Source organism: Helobdella robusta (assembly GCF_000326865.2).
Source record: "Helobdella robusta unplaced genomic scaffold HELROscaffold_4, whole genome shotgun sequence".
Taxonomy (NCBI): domain Eukaryota; kingdom Metazoa; phylum Annelida; class Clitellata; order Rhynchobdellida; family Glossiphoniidae; genus Helobdella; species Helobdella robusta.
In genome coordinates, this window is record NW_008704902.1 from 1636033 (window position 1) to 1655555 (window position 19523).

Consider the following 19523-nt stretch of genomic DNA (forward strand, 5'->3'; position numbering starts at 1 on the left):
AACATTCTTGAATAAAGCAAGCATATAATGCACGAATTTCAACGGCGATGACTAAAAAGTGAACTCATCACTGTTGGATGAGTCGATGGAACACTTCATTAATTTTCATTAGCAACAACTTGACTGACCTTTTGTTACATTTCCGTGACGACGTACAACGATTTTTTTACATACGAACTTGAAATAAATAACGAAACAACATTGAGAACCAGTTAAGCGAAGTTAAGTGTGAATTTCAAAATTTGATGTTTAACGGTATATCGATATTTTTTCTTTTCTTTCTTTTTTTTGTGAAAAAATGATTGGGACAAGTGTGCACACGCATGCACTTTTCGTACAATATATGTAGTTAATAGTTTCATATCAGAATTTATTCCTATGTTTAAATATTTTCATGTTTCGGTTAAGATTATTAAAATAATTGTGCAGACTAAAAATGACTTTTAACAAAAATTTAAAAACAGAAAAGTTTCGTTTTCAACCAAATTTGACTTCAAAGAAAGGTGAAAATAGGACGAGAAAACGTAAAATAATTACGAATTAATATGAGACGCAAAAAAACTTGACGTGATCGGTGAACATTTTTTTACATATGAAAAAATAGAAGCCTCCAATGCAAATAAAGGCATTTAAATTATTTCGCTGCTTGTTTGCTCTGATCGTACGTGCTCTACGACTCAAAACTAGAACGAAAAATTATTAGATGGAAAAATTAAAGTAGGACCGTTAACAATTCCCATTATGTTTCATTCGGAAGAATTAGGGGCCGTTCGAGTATTACGTAACACGAAAAAACGACTTTTTTGACCCCCTCTCCCCCCTTCGTAACACTTCCGTAACAAACGACTTACCCCCCCCCCCCCTGTTACGTAACAAAAAATATTTTTAATTTTTCGGTAATAAAAAACAAAATTAATTCAAATTTCTATTATTTTCAATAAATCATACATCAAATGTATTTATATAGCGTTGTTTCTAAGATCAAAATCAAAATTGTTAAAAAATATCAAAAATATAAAAAACAGCATTTTTTTCTGTGTTACGTAACAATTTTTGAACCCCCCCTCCCCCCCGTAACACTCCGTAACAAAATCTTAGACCCCCCCTTCCCCCCCGGAGCGTTACGTAATATTCGAACGGCCCCTTAATAAAATTTGTGTTTAAATTTCTACACAATTTCATGAATCTTTACAAATTTAGGAAATTCATATATTTGACAAAAAAATAATTGTAGATAAAAATTATACAATTTTGTAAGCTGAAGTTTCTGTGCTACAAGATATTTTTTTGAAAAATTAAATGTTCTCAAATTTGTTATTAATATACTTATTTAGTAGCAAATTTATGTTCTGTTTAACAAATTAATATCAATATTTATTATTATTATCTTATTTATAATTATTTTTATTATAATTATCATAATCATTATCACAAACATCACAATGATTATAATCATCATCGTCATTAGACAAACGATACATTCTTCACCAGAAGCACGGATACGATGGTTATATCGCGAGAAGGTTTTTTTTGTTATTTAGGGATGCATTACAATATTTGCTAACTAGAGCATTTGTCCATAATTGCGCGAATGTATATCTACACACGCAGCACGCTCATGTTATTTTATACTTAGTTAATTGAACTCAGAATTAGACTTGGGTGATTGAAATCAGAACTGATCAATACCAGCCATCCACATTGTTTTGCATATATATTTGCATATAAATATTCAGATGTATCGGTGGGTGGGTAGGTACCAGAAATAGTTCATGTACATAATGAAATAATGAAAAGATTAGAGACCATCCCTTCGTTGTTGTTCCGAGGCTTCCAGTACTCAAAACCCGGCCTTGGACATTAATAAATATTCATGTTAACTTGTTTAAAGTTTGATGATTCAAACAATCAATTGTTATGCAACCATTTTCAGGTCATTTATTAACTATTGATGGTATTGTTGTAGATTAACTAACGGTTTCGCTTTTGTGGAGCACTGGTTGAAAAAGACAAAAGCATTGCTATTGGCTTATGAAATCATTTTGTAATAAAATTTATTGCGTTAAATAACTTAACATTTATGAAGATAGTTTTCTTTACAAAGTTACAATTACGAATAAAATAAATTATATAACAACATAATATATAAAATATATTTATATTATACCGAAAGTAAATAATCGAATAAATTCATATTAAAGCATAATTAATAGAAAATTATGATTGATAAGCAAGCTTCATCACCCTTTAGCACAATAACAACTCATCCATCATCACCATGATCCTCATCATTATCAACATCACCAACGTCTACACCCGCATCATTGTCTTCATTGTCGTCAACTCCATCTTCATTGTCCTCCTCATCATCCTCATCATTTTCATTGTCATCATCACCATCATTGTCATCATCACCATCATTGTCATCATCGCCATCATCTTGTTTTACCATCACCATCATCACTTCCAAATATATTTAATGATGCTCATAATTGCCTCTTTAAAACGCAGCAATAAAAATGTTAATCTCTAATTACGTACCTGTATATATGTGTGCTACACACATAACTAACTATACAATAAATGAATGAAAATAAGTGTAGCTAATTAATAAACTTGAAGAAAAACTTAAAAAGTATCCTTATTAAATTTAATTGGCATTGTTAATTATTTCATCAAGAGCATTTTTCGGTAGCAAATTGAATCAATTGGAAGAAGGTTTTCAAGAGTTTTCTAGAAAATGTTTATCTGTGAAAAGATAACATTTGTGGTTGCTGTCATCTGCTGCTAACATGGGTACTGAGGTATCCACTATCCAGCATCATTTGGTACATCAATCAGTCAGTAACATACTAAATTGCTCCTATTATTTACTTTTTATAAATTAATCGATCAAACATTTTGAGAAAAAAGTACTTCTACGTGCTAACCGGATTCATTTTTCACTTGGTAAAATTTCAAATCTAATTTTTAGTTATAGTAAAATGTTAAATTTTGTAATAATGAACACTGCGCACAAATGGAGGTTAGAGTGTGAGTGTGTGTGTGTGTGTGTGTGAGTGTGTGTGTGTGTTTAAATATCAAATTCAAACACAAATATATAATACAAACACAATATAAAAAAATATAAGATGTACACACAACAAAAACTAAAAATAAATGAACACAACAAGTTGCAATTAATTTCCTGGGACGACAAACACAAAAACGCAAAAATACACGTAGTGAGAGGATTTGTAGAAACAAAGATGGAGAGAATGAGATAAGCAGAAAAAGAGGTAAATGAACATCTGTTTGCATGAATTTCATGTGTGTCAGTCACAGTCATATTGCATAAGGTAATATGTACACACACACGCGCATGCACGCACGCACACATACACACGCACGCACGCATACACCTGCATCATCCTGCATCATTTTGAAACATTCACCCATAATTCCATCACATGCATATCACGTATGGTACATTCCATGACCCACCCACACACCAAGATATGTACATTGGTTGCGTGCACGGTTGCGTGTATGCACAGAACACATACGTTAATAAATATACGTTGAACGTACGTACGTCACGGCACTTCATTCGATAGTTGCTCTCATATAAAATTCTTAAGCAGATTCTTCGACCTGCATTCGATCTTTAGAATTTCGCAGCGCATTAGTTGGATTAATTTTTTTGTCGTGTCGGATTATTATTTTTCACATGCCGTCAACATTGGGTCTGTAACGTTTCCAGAAAAATATTTTAACTATAAATTGGTTGATATGTGCTTCAGTTATTCAGGTTCAGATATGTAAAATTTCTTTCAATCTTGTTGCAAATGTTAATACAACAGACAAGATCAACAACAATAACAATAACGACAAAAGAACACCAACATCATAACCACTAAAAAAAAGAGACAACCCCTTCAACACAACGAAACAACAAGAGACGGTATATATGAAGGAAGAACAACCTGACTGAAAACATTTATAATGGATGAAATGAATACTTCTGCATTCTTATCACCTTCTCAACCATATTCTTCATCTTTATTCTCACCACCATCCTCATCGTCATCATCGCCGACAGAAGAAATGATGATGACGACAACAAAGACCATGATGATGATGATGATGTACAATGTTTCCTTAATGCTCAACAAGTCGATCGTCATTCCTGTTGGTCAGTTCAATTTTTATTGGCTTTTTGTTGTTAGTATTTGCTGGCTCTTGTTGGTGTTGTTTGTTTGTTGTTGTTTGTTTGTTTGTCAGTTTTTATTGTTGTTGTTTGTTGTTGTTCGTTAGCTGTAGCTACAGTTGTTGATATGCCTGCACGTATAAAAACGTTTGTTGTTGTTGTTGTTGCTTGCGTAGCTTTCTGGGGATTCGTTGCCAGTCAGTTCAATGTCTCCTGCGATTGCGTCTGCCGGTTCATTCATTTGGTGACAAACTGTTGTTGTTCGTTCTATGTCTTCTTTTTTATTTCTCTGCTGAATGAGCTCATTTAGAGACACGAGAATTCATCGTGAGGCTTGAATATGTCAAAGTCACAATATTTGACATCGTACAACATTTCAATGAATAATTGAATTTTTAAAACTTGGAGGGGGCTTTTACCAAACGTTTGCCCTCCCGAACTATTGGGCCAGGAGGCAAAAAATGCTCACATGTCCGCAAAATTTTCAATGCCTGTTTAAGTAACATAAGCCAGCAGTAAGGAGAATGCTAGTACAAATGAAAGTAATGACAGCGGTCGTAATTATAATTACATCAACATTAGTAGCAATATAATGAATTTGAAAGCATGAAACATAATAAAAATGATATCTTGAATAAACGCCGAAGAGTCCCACTTTTCTTTTTTTTGTTTTCATTTTGTTCTTTCAATCTCTTTTCTCTCTCTCTCTCTCTCTCTCTCTTTCCTTTCTCTCTCTCTTTCTTTCTCTCTCTCATCTTTTTCTCTATCTCTTTTTCATTTTCTCATTTTCTCTCTTCCTCCTCGACATGAAAGGTCATCGAAGATCGATTGTTGTGGAATTGTGGAATGATTCGTTAGTTCAAAGTGCTCGCACTGCTGCCATCCAGTTTGCATCACATTCTTCAACATGAAAGAGCAGTTGTTGTCATTTTCACTGAGTGTTACACAAACAAATGATTATTTTTTAGATTACTGCAAACAATAAAAATAAAAAACAGAACAAAACAAAAAAAACCACAAAATGTTGCAAACAAATTAACATTATCAAAGGTGAGCAATGAACAACAACAGATATAAAGATAACAACAAAAACAACAGTAAATAATATCATGACAATGTTATCAATATTATATTAGAATATAATAATTGCATTATACAAATTTGATACAATTCAAGTAATGCAAAAATGGGAACAAACAAACACACACACACACACACACACACACACACACACACACACACACACACACACACACACACACACACACACACACACACACACACAGACACAGACAAACGCACACAAACACATACACATATGGTATATTTTCGAACAAACATGTTTAGTTAAATGTTGGAATGTTTATGAAGTAAGCGATGGGGTGGCGTCTAGCGGCGGTTCCCTAACAGGCCATGAATAAAAAAAATATTATATGTATATATATTATATATATATATATATACATTTATATATATATATATTATATATATGTAATAAATAGCATCATTCAATCAAACATTGTGTTGTGACCCCAATGCACTTGTAAAATTCTGTATGTATTTTCACGCACAAACGCACATCAGCATTTTGTTAAATTTACAAAAAAACTTTGTTCATTTTGATGGGATTGAAAATGTGCAAACCACACAGATTACCAAGAGACATGGGGGTGGTGGGTCCTTCACATTGGAACGCCAACTTTGTCCTTATTTGGAATACCTGGAAATCTCCTGACCATTATCATCATGCGGTCGAACAAGTATCGGTCCAAGTCCTACTCGCATTTTTTAACGTCGCTGGCAGTTTTCGATAGCATCATCCTCATTAGCAAATGCACCAAACGAATGTTGTACAATTCAGCTGGGTTCGATGAAATTACTTTACTAGGTACGATCCTCTGCAAGCTGCACAACTTCTCACTGCACGTCTGCTACCTGATGACGTCGTGGTTGGTGATCTGCCTGACTATCGAGAGGCTCATCGCTGTACATTACCCATTCCTGAAGATCAGACTCTGCAGAGCGAAACAAGCGACCATCATCATAATAATCTTATTTCTCATTCTTTCCTACTCCCAGATCTTCCGTTTGGTTCACATTGGAATGTATAAAACGAAGCAGGCCTACGTGTGCACAAGTGACCTGAGGTACCTGAGGACTTATTTGATTCTGCACACCTACGTTTACCAGTTGGTACTTCAATGCGTCATTCCGAGTATCTCCATCATCTCCTGCAACATGTTCCTGCTCTTCAAGTTGAAGTTCAAGTTCAAAATGCTGAAAGGTCGTCACATGAGGGATAGCATTTCTTCAACCCATTCGAAAAAATCTAGTTTGGACCTAAAGACAACATTTATGTTGCTGGTCATCAGCTTCTTGCACGTCGTCACGCTGGTTCCTACTGTTGCACTGACCATCGTCGTCCACATCACCATAGCCCTTAAGAAGGACCTTGGACTGAGCATTTTTCTCTACACTGTTAACATCAGGTGTGTGAGTTGTTGTGAAGTGATGTGTATTTTTATGAAGTTTGTTCATTATTTGTATGTAAAATTTTTGAGCATGTGTGTATTTGTGATGTTTGCATGTGTGCAGGTTTGTGTTGGTTTGTTTCTGAAGAAGTGCTGCTTTGCGATTGTAGGAAAGCACAGCATGAATTTATAAAATGATGTGATGATATGATGATGAAAAAGATGATGTCATTTGATGTGATGTCATTTGATGTGATGTCATTTGATGTGATGTCATTTGATGTGATGTCATTTGACGTGGTGGGACGTGAACATAACGTGTTTTTTTTAAAGAATAAATAATGTACGTATTATATTTTTTTAATTGTACAAACATTTATTGTTGAATCTGCTACTTATATTATAAATAGATTACCTGCAACATATGTCTTCTTCTTTCTCGTGCCTTATTCATTCCAGACATTGGCGACCATTGACCTCCACAAAACCTTACCTATCTTTAACACTTTGTAGTAGTTGAAACGTGGTGATACTCAACAACTGACACAAGGACTTCACGAATGTTATTCGTTGTTGACCGCGTAATAGTTAAATTTTCCATTCCTTCCTTCCGCATGATGTGACCAAAAAACTTTAACTGCCTCAGTCGGATTATTTGTAGTAATTTCCTCTTTTCATAACCGGACTGTTTTATTACATCCTCATTGGAGGTATGAGAGGTCCAACTAATTTTCATAATTCTTCTCAAAAAACACCTCAGCAGCATTAATCTTTTTTCCATCTTTTTAGAAATTGCCGTAAGTTAGCACAGAAAAAATGTAACATCCCAACAGTTTTAATTTTGTTGATATTCTGATTTTACTGTTGGTGAGGATGTTTTCATTTTAAAATAAGCATCTTTTGCCATAGCTATCCTTTTTTTGATATCAATACCCCATTTACAACCTGAGGTAATCAGACTTCCGATATTATTAAAGCGGTTGACTTGTTTCATTTGTTTGATTATGGAGCAGATCGGGGTGGTTTTACTTTTACTGATAACCATGTACTCTGTTATGTTGATGTTAATTTGCAAGCCTTTCATTTCACTCACTTTCGAAAACCAGTTTGGAAACAATTGTTTGCAATTTTTCCATTGAATCTGCTATAAGAGCTGTATCACCGGTATATCTTACATTGTTTATATTCACGTCTCCAATGGATATTCCAGGTAGATCTTTTATCTTTCTCATGAGATTGTACAGGTCTGCAGAGAATATGCAGCCTTGCCTAACACATTTCTTTATTTTGGCAAAACTAGTCATCTTGCAAGATGAAGTAAACTTAAAAAATTATACAATTTCAAAGTATTAAAAATTGGAAAACAGAATAAAAATAATAAATAAATTACTAACAAAGGCGATATCTACGGGGAGAAGTTCACCACCACGCTGCAACCACTTACAATGCCATTTTTGTCTCAAGGCCATGTAAAAAAAGCTGGATTGAAACACTCAAAAGAAAGAAATTTGATTGCATTGCATTCACGGCAAAACATTCTTCTGGAGTCACATTTTTTTGCATTTCTTATTCGAAAGTTAAGTGGACGTTTTTAGAACGTTTCATCACTGTTTGCATGCGCATAAATAAAGAGAGGCCATGCTGTATTGCAAAGAACCATTATGTCACGTTTTAGTAGTTTGTTTCCATCAAAGGTACAATTAACGTCATGTCACGGACTTGTTTTAAATATTCTTGTTCTTCAGCAGTGCTCTTTGGTCAATGACCTGCATTCTCCTACATTTTTTTCAAATTTTCAACTTTTTAAGTCAAAAATTTAAGGTTGTTTGAGGTTAAAGTAAATAATCAATTTCAAAAATTTTATAAAAAGCAAATTGTTAAATATATTTTGACCACCTAGGTATTTTGAGATTTACTTTTGGCGAAGTTTTTCAATTGAAACCTCACAAAGCCTCCAATGAACGTTAGATAATAACGTTTTTGTATCCACCCGGCAAGTTTCATTGTCCGGTCATTCTTCAATGCTTGCTTGCATTTTTAGAGTTTCTATGAATTTAATTAAAATTAAGGAGTTGCCGCTGTGAAATATGCATGGAATGTCAGGTGAGGTGGAATGTGTACATTTCAATTGTGAGTTATTGTTGGATATGTAGAAAGTGAATTTAATTTAATTTAAAAAAATGAATAATTGAACAAAGATTTTAAAAAACATTGTTTTTAAAAGTTAATTATTAAATTACAAAATTGAACAAAGTGACTTTAACCAGTGAATGTAACTCGATTGAGATAACAATGAAACCTGAACAAATTGATGAACATTAAGTGCACACGCACGCACGCACACATGCACACACGTCTTCTTGTGCACTCATGTAAACACACACACACACACACACACACACACACACACACACACACACACACACACACACACACACACACACACACACACATACACACACACACACACACACACACACACACACACACTGCACGTGAGCTCGCACTTATTTATACACGTTAATTTAAAATATTGATGAGTTTTATTTTTAATTGATTTAATTATAATTGAATTTTAAGCCGTTTCTTTCATTTTTTATATTTCGGCATATTTGTTTTTTATTATTTATAAGTTTTACATTTTGTTCTATTGTTATTGTTTATTTTTGTTTTTTTTTATCTCAAATGCGATTACCCGCTCCTGGCAAAACATACCGAAATTCAATTGCAACAGAAATCTTGTTGCTGCTGCTCTAGTGCGTCTGTGCACGCGCGTGCCTGTCTGTGCTTGCATGCTTGTTTAGATGCATGTGCGCGTGTCTATGGGTGTACGTGTAGGTTTGCGTTGCAATGAAATCTCTAATAAAATGAATACAGTACAACTTAGTATGCACATTAATATTTACTAGTTTCTACCCGGCACCATAATTCTGAGTTTTTCTAGTTAAATGACCAGCATGGGTTAAGGTGTTGATGATCGCGTTGAATTTTAAATGTTTGCTGATTAATGACATCAATTTTTTCGTGATCAGTGGCGGATGAATTTTAAATGAGAGTTGAAATAACACGTTTGAAAGTTGTTGCAAAAAAATCAACGATGGGCTTATGTTTGTGTGTGTGTGTCTATGATTTTGTGTATGTGTTTGTGTCAGGGTTATCACAAGACAACAGATAACACAAAGATTTTGCACATTTAGAAACATAGCGTCGCTGCGATTGACAAATTTATTTTTAAACAACAATAAATACTTCTAATTGGAGCGATTTGGATTTTTAACTATAAAAAACTGGCACTAGAATATTTCAAGCAGAGCAACATTAAAAGGTACCTACTTACATGTAGCAATCTATGTGCCAAATTCAGAGTCTGATTTTTAAAGAATAAAAACAAATAATCTATACAATATTTAAATAAATTAACTAATTAATTTGTATATATATTTAATTAATACATATTGTCGGAAATTTTAATGAAAACAACTGATGGTGTGAGGTAATCTCCTCCTCTATCTTTCTCAGGGAATTTTTTTTATGGTCCAACAATAATTTTTGTGTATATTTTTATCGTGAGTTCGACCAGTCCTGTGTGGCACTGGGCTTTTTCGAATTATATGATTTTACTGAGTAACACACGAACGCGTAAAAAAAAATATTCGATAACAATTTTATTAATTGACGGAAGTAAATGAAAAGGAATTGAACTAAATGAACTCTATAATAATGTAAAATGTCAATGAACAAACTGGAATACAGGAATTAGAACTTCTTCTTGTTGGGTCTTCGACTTGGGATATGTTTCCTGCCGTTTAATCGTACAACATCGACGTGTGTAACCGATGGTGATGTCGTTACAACTCCAAGAAATAAATAAAATGAATGCGGAAAAATTAGAAAAATCGGAGCCTATGGAAATTGCAAGCTGCGTGTGAAACTATACCAATGAGTATAGAATCCAGCAAAGAACCCTAGGTCCACAAATAGTACAAGAAACAAAAGAACGAGGCGGATTCGTTTTCACAGAATCCAAGGCCTGTTTCACTGGGCCTGTCAGCCAGTCGGTCGGCTTTCGCACAACCCTGGCCTGTTTTCACTGAGTCTGATTGGCTTTCGCACGACCAAGGGCCTGTTTTCACTGGGCCGTCGAGTCTGGTCGGCTTTCGCACAACCAACACAAAACAACAATAGTCAGAAAAACACTGGAAACAATTTGTGTTACTTTAATACGTGTGCGAAACTATGCCAATGAGCATAGAGTCTCGTACCAAATCCACTTTTGAGAACTTAAGACGTTTCTGAAACTATGCCAATGAGCATAGAATCACGAATAGAATCACGAATCTCTTAGGGACCAGAATAGGCAGCGATTATTCGAAGCTGCCTAACTAGTCAACCCCAGTGCGGTCTCTCTTCCAGACTCTTCCTCCACTCAAAGATAAGATAAAGGAACTTTATATCACAGCAAAATTAGATTTTGTTTCGGGTGTTTTTAAACATAAAAATTTCCAAGGTATGTCCAATTAATCAAAAAAAACTACTAATTAAATTTTAAAATAATTTGTAATAATTTATGGCGTCATGCCCCCATGCACCATGCCCCCTATCGAGTGAATAAATTTTGCGTTAAAAACTTTGAAGTATTTTTAGTCAGTATTATTTCATAATTCTGACAATATATATATAACATCAGTAGCTTGCCATGGCGCTTCATATATAACATTATTATTGTTATTATTATTATTAATGCCATTGTTAATGTAATTACATATATGTTTTTCTAAATGCATCCATATGTTAGCCATATCGTAGCATACATAAGTGTAATTATATATAAATTCCTATTTTTATAATTCGCATGACAATTTATATAAAAATATCTGAAAAAATAATCATACGGTGAAATTTTCAACCAAGTGAAAGCTTCAACCAAACGGAAATTTTAAATAAGGAAGAATTATTATGAGCACGTGACGTGGCGTTGAGTTTTACGTGGAATCAGAAAGGCCAGCGTGTGAATGATAATTGGTTGGTGTGGATGGATTTAAATTAGAAGGCCATTGTTTCAGTCATGTTCCAATTTCCACAGTTTGTTAATGGAATGGTACGTCAGGGTTGACAAAAACTCAACAAATTTTGATATTCTACTTGATATGTTATTCCCACTTGCTTTATTATTATTATTATTATTTTCTTTTTCTTTATTTTATTATAATAAAATTATTATGTCTTCAGTTGATTTTATGCTGCTCAATGTTTTATGCTGCTAAAGTTTTGAAGCTTAACTATTTCAAATGTAAATGAAGTTACGTTAATGAAAGATGTATCGTTATTCTTAAGTGTAAACCAGCAGACTAACTTAGCATTCAATTCATGCTTTTCAAGCAAATATATTTGTAGGTCTTAGTAAAAAATAAATTTTAATAGAACGTTTGGTACGAAAACTGTTTAAGGTTTTTTCTAACGGCTTCACAAATTATGTTGCACTGTAATTACTTATTGTCAATCATGATAGATGCTACCTTTATATATATATATATATATATATATATATATATATATATATATATATATATATATATATATATATATATATTATCTGCATATATATTTCTACATTAAAAATTTTGTTTTTATTACATCATATTATAAAAACAATGTTATATTATTCTGTTCGTATTTAATTAACATAAAGTTGAAATGAAATAATTTTGCAGATGCTTGTTGGAGTTGTTATCGGAAGTGACGTACGCCAGCAATTTCTACATTTACGTCCTCTCTGGCGTGCAGTTCAGAAATGATCTCAAAAGAAAACTTCTCTTCAGAACTTGGAAAGTTGCCTTCTAGCTTACTCACACACACACACACCCACACCCACATGCAAACTCATTATTCACAAAGACACACATTTATTATACACATCCACTCACCAACATGCATTCTACACAGACAGACACTCACACATGCACGTTTAAACACACATTCACTCACTCACGTACTAACATACAAACACACACAAAATTATGCACATTGTAAGATAACTTTTACTTAAACCCAGTATTTGTCAACATGTTGTTATGCGGATGGATATATGTACGTACATGTGCAAATGATATGAGTAGGTGTCATCTCAACCTGTTAAAGGGTTTGCATGCCTCCAAAAAATTGCTCGCAGGATGGAAAGTCAAATAGGAAGCAAGTGAAATGTGAACATAAGTAGGATGTGCTGACATAAGAACAAAACAAACGCGGCAGCAAGCATACACGACAATACAGAAAAGTCACACACATATACCCTCATGTAGACAAACACTTACACAGACGCAGACAAACATATAGACAGACGCACACGTACTAACACGCAGGCAGACGTATTCAAAGAAAATGTCAGCAAACACTCAAGCTCTGCAAAATTTCATCATCACTCATTACTATCCAAATAGTTTTCCACAAACAACCGGAATACATATTACTAATTAATGTTTCATATTAACGTCAAGTAATTTAATTTGTTTTCGCAAAAATTCACGTTTAATCAAAGTGATTAAGATTTCTTTTCATTTTTGTTACATTTTATCCAAAATTTTAATTAGTTGATGCAACATACGTAATTGTTTAAAAATAAAATTTACAAAAAAAAGAACTTCAGTTAAAAAATAACATTAATTTCCATAAAAGGGATATGATCACGTACCAATTCAAACCCAGAAAGCTAGGATTAGGGTCTACTACAAATAAAAATATTTGTACCTTCAGTTTTTAACGCGAATATGGTTTTACAATTGAAAATAAATAAACGAATCCAACATAAACACTAAAAAATAACAATAAAAACAAAAACAACACACCCACACAACAAACGCCCACACACATATTGTTCATATGTATTTTGAACTGAAGCAACAATGAATTTAACTACACCTCAAAACTGATCAGTTTCAAAGAATTATATTAAATTCGGACTCTGTAAATTTTGTTAGCCTGATAAAAATATTTTAAAATAATGCAAAATTATTATATTTACATGATACATTGCTTGTTTCAGATGTAAAATGTTATTTTTAAGTGGATATAAATCACAATCAGACTGTCTCGAACCTTGCGTTTTGCTTGTTTGAATAAGTAAATGAACATGCACGTAGTTCTACATGACGTTGTAACTTTTCTGAAAAGTCTTTAAAATAAATTTTCAAACAAGCATAAAATCATTTTTAAATGTATTTACAAAACAACATTTTTACGATGAAAAAATTCATCCTAAGTTCGCTACCGTTTATGTTCCTATTTCTCGCGTTTTCAGCAAACGTTCACTTTTTTTATTTGTTTTGGTTTACTGCATGTTCACACCTACGTACAGAAAGCAGCAAGACACGATTGCATGTCTCAATTTCTTTAATTGGAATATCATTCCATCATTGACATGCGTGAGTGGGATGGTGAAATGATGAAATGTAAATGATGGCCGTTCGGCGGTCAACACTTTCTTCAACTTATGGCAATTTGATTTCTTTCTTGCTGTTTGCATCTGCTCATCAATTGGATCAAAGTAGTCTCCAGACGTTGGGCTAGAAATTAGGTTGGCGCGTTTTACAGTTTACATATATTTTGAGAATCATTTTTAGTTATTCAACTATTTTTACAACAATAAAAGCCAAACTTTTCTGACTTCAGAATTAGTTTGTAATGAAGTAACTATTGATTGAGACTAAGTTTTTGAAGCCAAAATTGTTTAAAAATCAAACCAATAGCAAAATGTTGGTACACGTTTAAATATGTGCTGCAGAATCATCGGAAGAATGTTCATAAGTATTACATTAACCATATCAGCGCCAAACATCTCGAGTGACACCTGCATATTGCGTAACACGTCCCGATGGAAATATTTTTCCATATAATCAAACAAAACAACGGTCTTTATTGACTAGCGTGTTCATTAATTTTTTTTTTCTTCTAACGTTAACAGTCGTATATTTTTAAGTGTAGCTCACAGATTATTAACATTTAATATTTGTTGTTTCAGTGTAACTGCCTCGTCAAAATGACGATCTTTTGTTAAAACGTTATGCGCTTCATCATGATATTTTGCTGATTTTAAATATTGTCATTTTGTAGTCATTATTTGAAAGTTTAAAAAGTTTATTTGAGAGTGTACTGATGGTCACGCAGCATGCAAAACTTGACTGAATGATTACATCGTTAATTGTTCACTATTTATATATATATATATATTGATGAAAATCACAGCATGTTCGACGTTTGTTAACTTCCAATTTAACTTTTCGATTTTTTTTTAATTTGAAGTTAACAAACGCCGAACATGCTGTGATTTTCATCAATAATTGCATTTCTGACAATCTTAATCCAATATATATATATATATATATATATATATATATATATATATATATATATATAAATATATATATTATTACGGAAATTTATATACAGCGCTTTTTTATTGTTGAATCTCAAAAGCGCTACTAAATCATAGACAAATAAGACGGACATTCATTGTGCAAATAAATAAATTTAAGTTGACTTCGAAATTGTAAATATGATAGGTTAGGGTCACGTAAGTAAGGAGGTAAACCATTCCAAACAAAATATATATATATATATATATATATATATATATATATATATATTATTATCGTTGTTGTCACCTTTTATTTATATTTTCATTTCATTGTAAATATATTTGTGAACAGTGGCCTGAACAAAATCTTTGCTTTATGAAATGGTCTCAAATGTCATTAGTAATAATATTATTATTATCATTAATTATTATTATTATTTATTATTATTAATTATAATTTCTTCATATTAATGTTATGAGTTTGTAAAAAATCAAATAAATAAAGCCAAATTTGTGTTCGTTTGCTACCGATGGATTGAAATATACACAGCAGATAGTGATAGTGAACTTGTCTTATAGCCTAATATAGTTGTGCCAATATTCAGCATCTTCGCATAACAACCAACCGATTTTTAGCAACAGCAACTTGGCTAGCGATTTAAATTGATCCAATAAATCAGTTTTAATAATTTTTATGTTTAAATTTTTAGACGTTTTGACGTCTGTGAGGGCCAAAATTAATTTTCTGGTAAAAATAATTAAAAATTATTGTTCTGAACTCCCAAAAAGTGATGGTTTGAACGAAAATTGCGAAATTCGTCTATTCGGTGTTTAAAAATGGTCGATGAGAAGCCAAATGTCAAATTTCAGCCGAGGCACACCGAATATTCGGCGCATCTCTACAAGACTCCCACTTTTTTCTCTCTCGCTTAACAGACCCCAAAACACCTGACAGACTCAAACCAGACGCGAACATCCAATCGTATTCTAATCGCTCATTTCACATTTTCCCTTAAAAATAAAAATGTAATTCATTCATAAAATTAGTGTCAGTATTGTGTTTGATCACGCTTAATAAAAAAATCAAACACTAACCAAACTTATTTATATCCTGAAGTTTGAAATTAATTTTAACGTTTTAAATAGTAAATTGGATACCTAAAATTTATTAAAGAAATGACACAATTATAATAAACTAAATAGAAATGTGTAGGTAAACAAAAATAGACATCACTGGATGACGTCCTTTGACTGATGAAAGAAATATAAAAACATAAAATTATAAATAATTTAAATATCAACCAAAATGAAAAGGCCATTTTGCTCATAAAAATTATTTTTTATAAAATAGGTGTTTTATTTTTATATTTTTTAATTTTTAGAATAAATAAATATATAAACTAAAAATATATACTTTGAAAAATTTCAAAATAACAAAAAAATTTTTAAACGAAAAGTCTAAACTTTTTTTAATATTAAAATGTAGTTGTGTTGCAATGTTTAGATTTAAATAAGATGGTTCATTTCACTTATAAAAAGAAAATTTGTTGATGTTGGTTTGAAGCGTAGCCTGAGGGAGCTACAAGAAGAAATGCATCAGGTGACTTGAAGGCCCGAAAGAATTGAAAAATTTCAAAGTTTAAAATTTTAAATACGGATTACTACCTAATACTACAATAACTGTTGTTGCTACTGCTACTAATGCAAAGGCTACTACTGCTTTTATCACTGCTACTACTTCCACCACTGCAGCTGCTTCTATTAATTCTTCTATCACTACTACTAATAATTTTTTTAAAACTTCAAAACATAACCAGAAAAGACACGGACATACACGTACACACACACACACACACACACACACACACACACACACACACACACACACACACACACACACACACACACACACACACACACAAGAGCACACGCACGCGTCAAACAGCTTCCTTCTTGCTCTTGTTCCTTAAGCATCTGAGAGATAGGACACTTTCAATAGGTTCCCATAAGAGCTTTGCGATGATAATGATGATGACAATGCTGATGATGACGACGACGACGATGCTGATAGCGATGCTGATGATGATGACGATGGTAATAATTATAACCACGATGATAATAATGATGTTCGCAAGTTGTTGATGATGATGCCAACGATAAAGATAGCTAAGAATTTATATAAGGCAATAAGCAAAATAATAATTATATAAAAATAAATAATAAATTAATAAATAAAAAAATATAAAAAAAATAATAAATTATGTTAGATAGTAAAATTCTTTTTCAGTATTTAGCATTATATTAGTATATAACATCTATATTTTTCACCACGGAAACCGGATTGAAACTGCAACCACCTACGGTTAAACCGCTCGTCCGCTAGCTATTCTTTGTTAATTACATTATTGTGTAGTTATGTAAAGTTACAAAAAGATTATAAATTAAAAAAAATATTTATATTAGTACAAGAGCAACAAATTATTAGAGATTGGTTTGTCCAAGTCGTCGTTGTTTCTTCCAATATTTGTTGCACTTTCCCACCTTCTCAACTTATCCTCCGTTTATGTAAAGTTTAGCCGAACGATGGTTCCACCCTATGATACAATAAGCCTGATAGAGCTATTGGAATAGCAAACATGATGTTGGAACGTTTCCTAAGTTCTGCATAATTTAAGGTTGGCAACTATAACGAAAAATTGAAAAAATTTAGTAAGTTCACTTTTATAGCTTGCCTTTTATTACATAAAACGTTTTTAAAATGAATAATAAACTGCATATCAATTTATTTTCGCCTGAGATAAAATTAGTAAACTTTTATAAAATCATTCGCTAGTCTGCCAACTTTCTCGAAAATATGTCTTAAAATCTGCGTCAACAAACATTAAATTTTTTCATATAAGAAAATATGAAAAATTATCAATAATATTTTATCTGATATTCGTCTCCCATCTGATTGTCACCAACAAACCATCACTGCAGTTAGAATCACCACCAATATCATTAACATTTATCATTGTTATCTTCCAAATCGTTTTAAATACCCGTTGCTTTCGTCATCATAATCATCTTCGTCATAACCATTTGTCATAGACAACATCACAATCATCATCATCATCGTCGTCACAATCGTCCTCCTCCTCTTCCTCCTTATCGTCGTCATCACCGTCATCATCATAATCGTCATCATGACCACCATCTTCATTTTCATACTAACCGATTTTACAAAAACATTCACACTGTCACAAATAATCCGCCATTAATAGCATCCAAGAGTAAAAAAAATCATGAACCAAATACAAACCAGCCTACGTAATTCTCTTCAGTCATTACATAATTCAGAATGCCCGCCCAAAGAGAATATCACCGACCCAATTTCTCAACAATTATCATGTTGATGAGTTTGTGACTGCAAAGTGCAATTTCAATAATGAATGTTGAGATGAAGCAGGTATATTATTATTCTTATTAAGCTCATTATTATTATTTCTATTATTGTTTTTGTTGTTATTATTATAACAATTATAATGACATTTGTCGGTACCTTCAGTCAGGATTTTCCTTCTCATCCAGCGTTGAGATTCTCAGACTACAAAGGCACGGAGACCCCATAATCATCTTCCCGTGAAATCTCATTTTGCTTATTCCAGCACAGTGTTTTTTTTAACTGTTTTAAAACCTTTGAGTGTTTCTGACAAATATCGTCGGTGAAACAAAATTTGTGAGCAGTTGCTTGCCTGTATATAGTAATTTGGATGATTTTATTTGTTTTGCTCGGTCCTTTTTCTTTAATTTTATTATACAGCAGCCGTTAACGTTAGCTAAATATTTTTCTACAAAAAAAGTACACACACCCAAACGTACCTATACACGTGAAGATACACACACTCACACATACACAACATACACACACACCACACACACACACACACACACACACACACACACACACACACACACACACACACACACACACACACACATACACTACATCTACTTATATTAGCATGACAGCTCAACAAACAGACAAATAGTGACAGACAGACATACAGACAAGCAAATGGATAGTCAGACAAAAATACAGACAGACGAACAGACATATACTTCTTCAGAATGTCAGGAAGATGAATTACAACTCACCAAAATAAAAAGAACGATTTTCAACCTACCTAAAAAGCACATCACCACACAAACACTCATGCACATATGTATGGGAGGGGTCTCCCATACATATGTGCACATGTACAGGTACACCAAAGACGTAAAAACATAGATACTCAACTCAAACATAATTCTAGAATTCTCCAAGACGTAATGTTTTATGCAGGAATTCTTGAGAAAAGCAAAAGTCTTTTTCTTATTATGAACAACCATACCCACCCACACCCAAACCCACATGTAAACACCCACTCCCACACCCAAACGCACACTAACATACACTCACGAACACTCACACACACACATCACACACCACACACACACACACACACCACACACCACACACACAGACACACAC

General features: G+C 32.8%; 1 protein-coding gene across 1 annotated transcript; it reads left to right on the forward strand.

The window, feature by feature from the left end:
- Positions 1–4995: 4995 nt before the first annotated feature.
- Positions 4996–10031, forward strand: HELRODRAFT_162200 (hypothetical protein; the record flags this gene model as incomplete). Its single annotated transcript, XM_009024474.1, has 6 exons — positions 4996–5075; positions 5476–5510; positions 5841–6678; positions 7421–7461; positions 8561–8623; positions 9922–10031. 6 exons carry the CDS (start codon positions 4996–4998, stop codon positions 10029–10031), a joined length of 1167 nt encoding a protein of 388 aa, XP_009022722.1.
- Positions 10032–19523: the final 9492 nt, after the last annotated feature.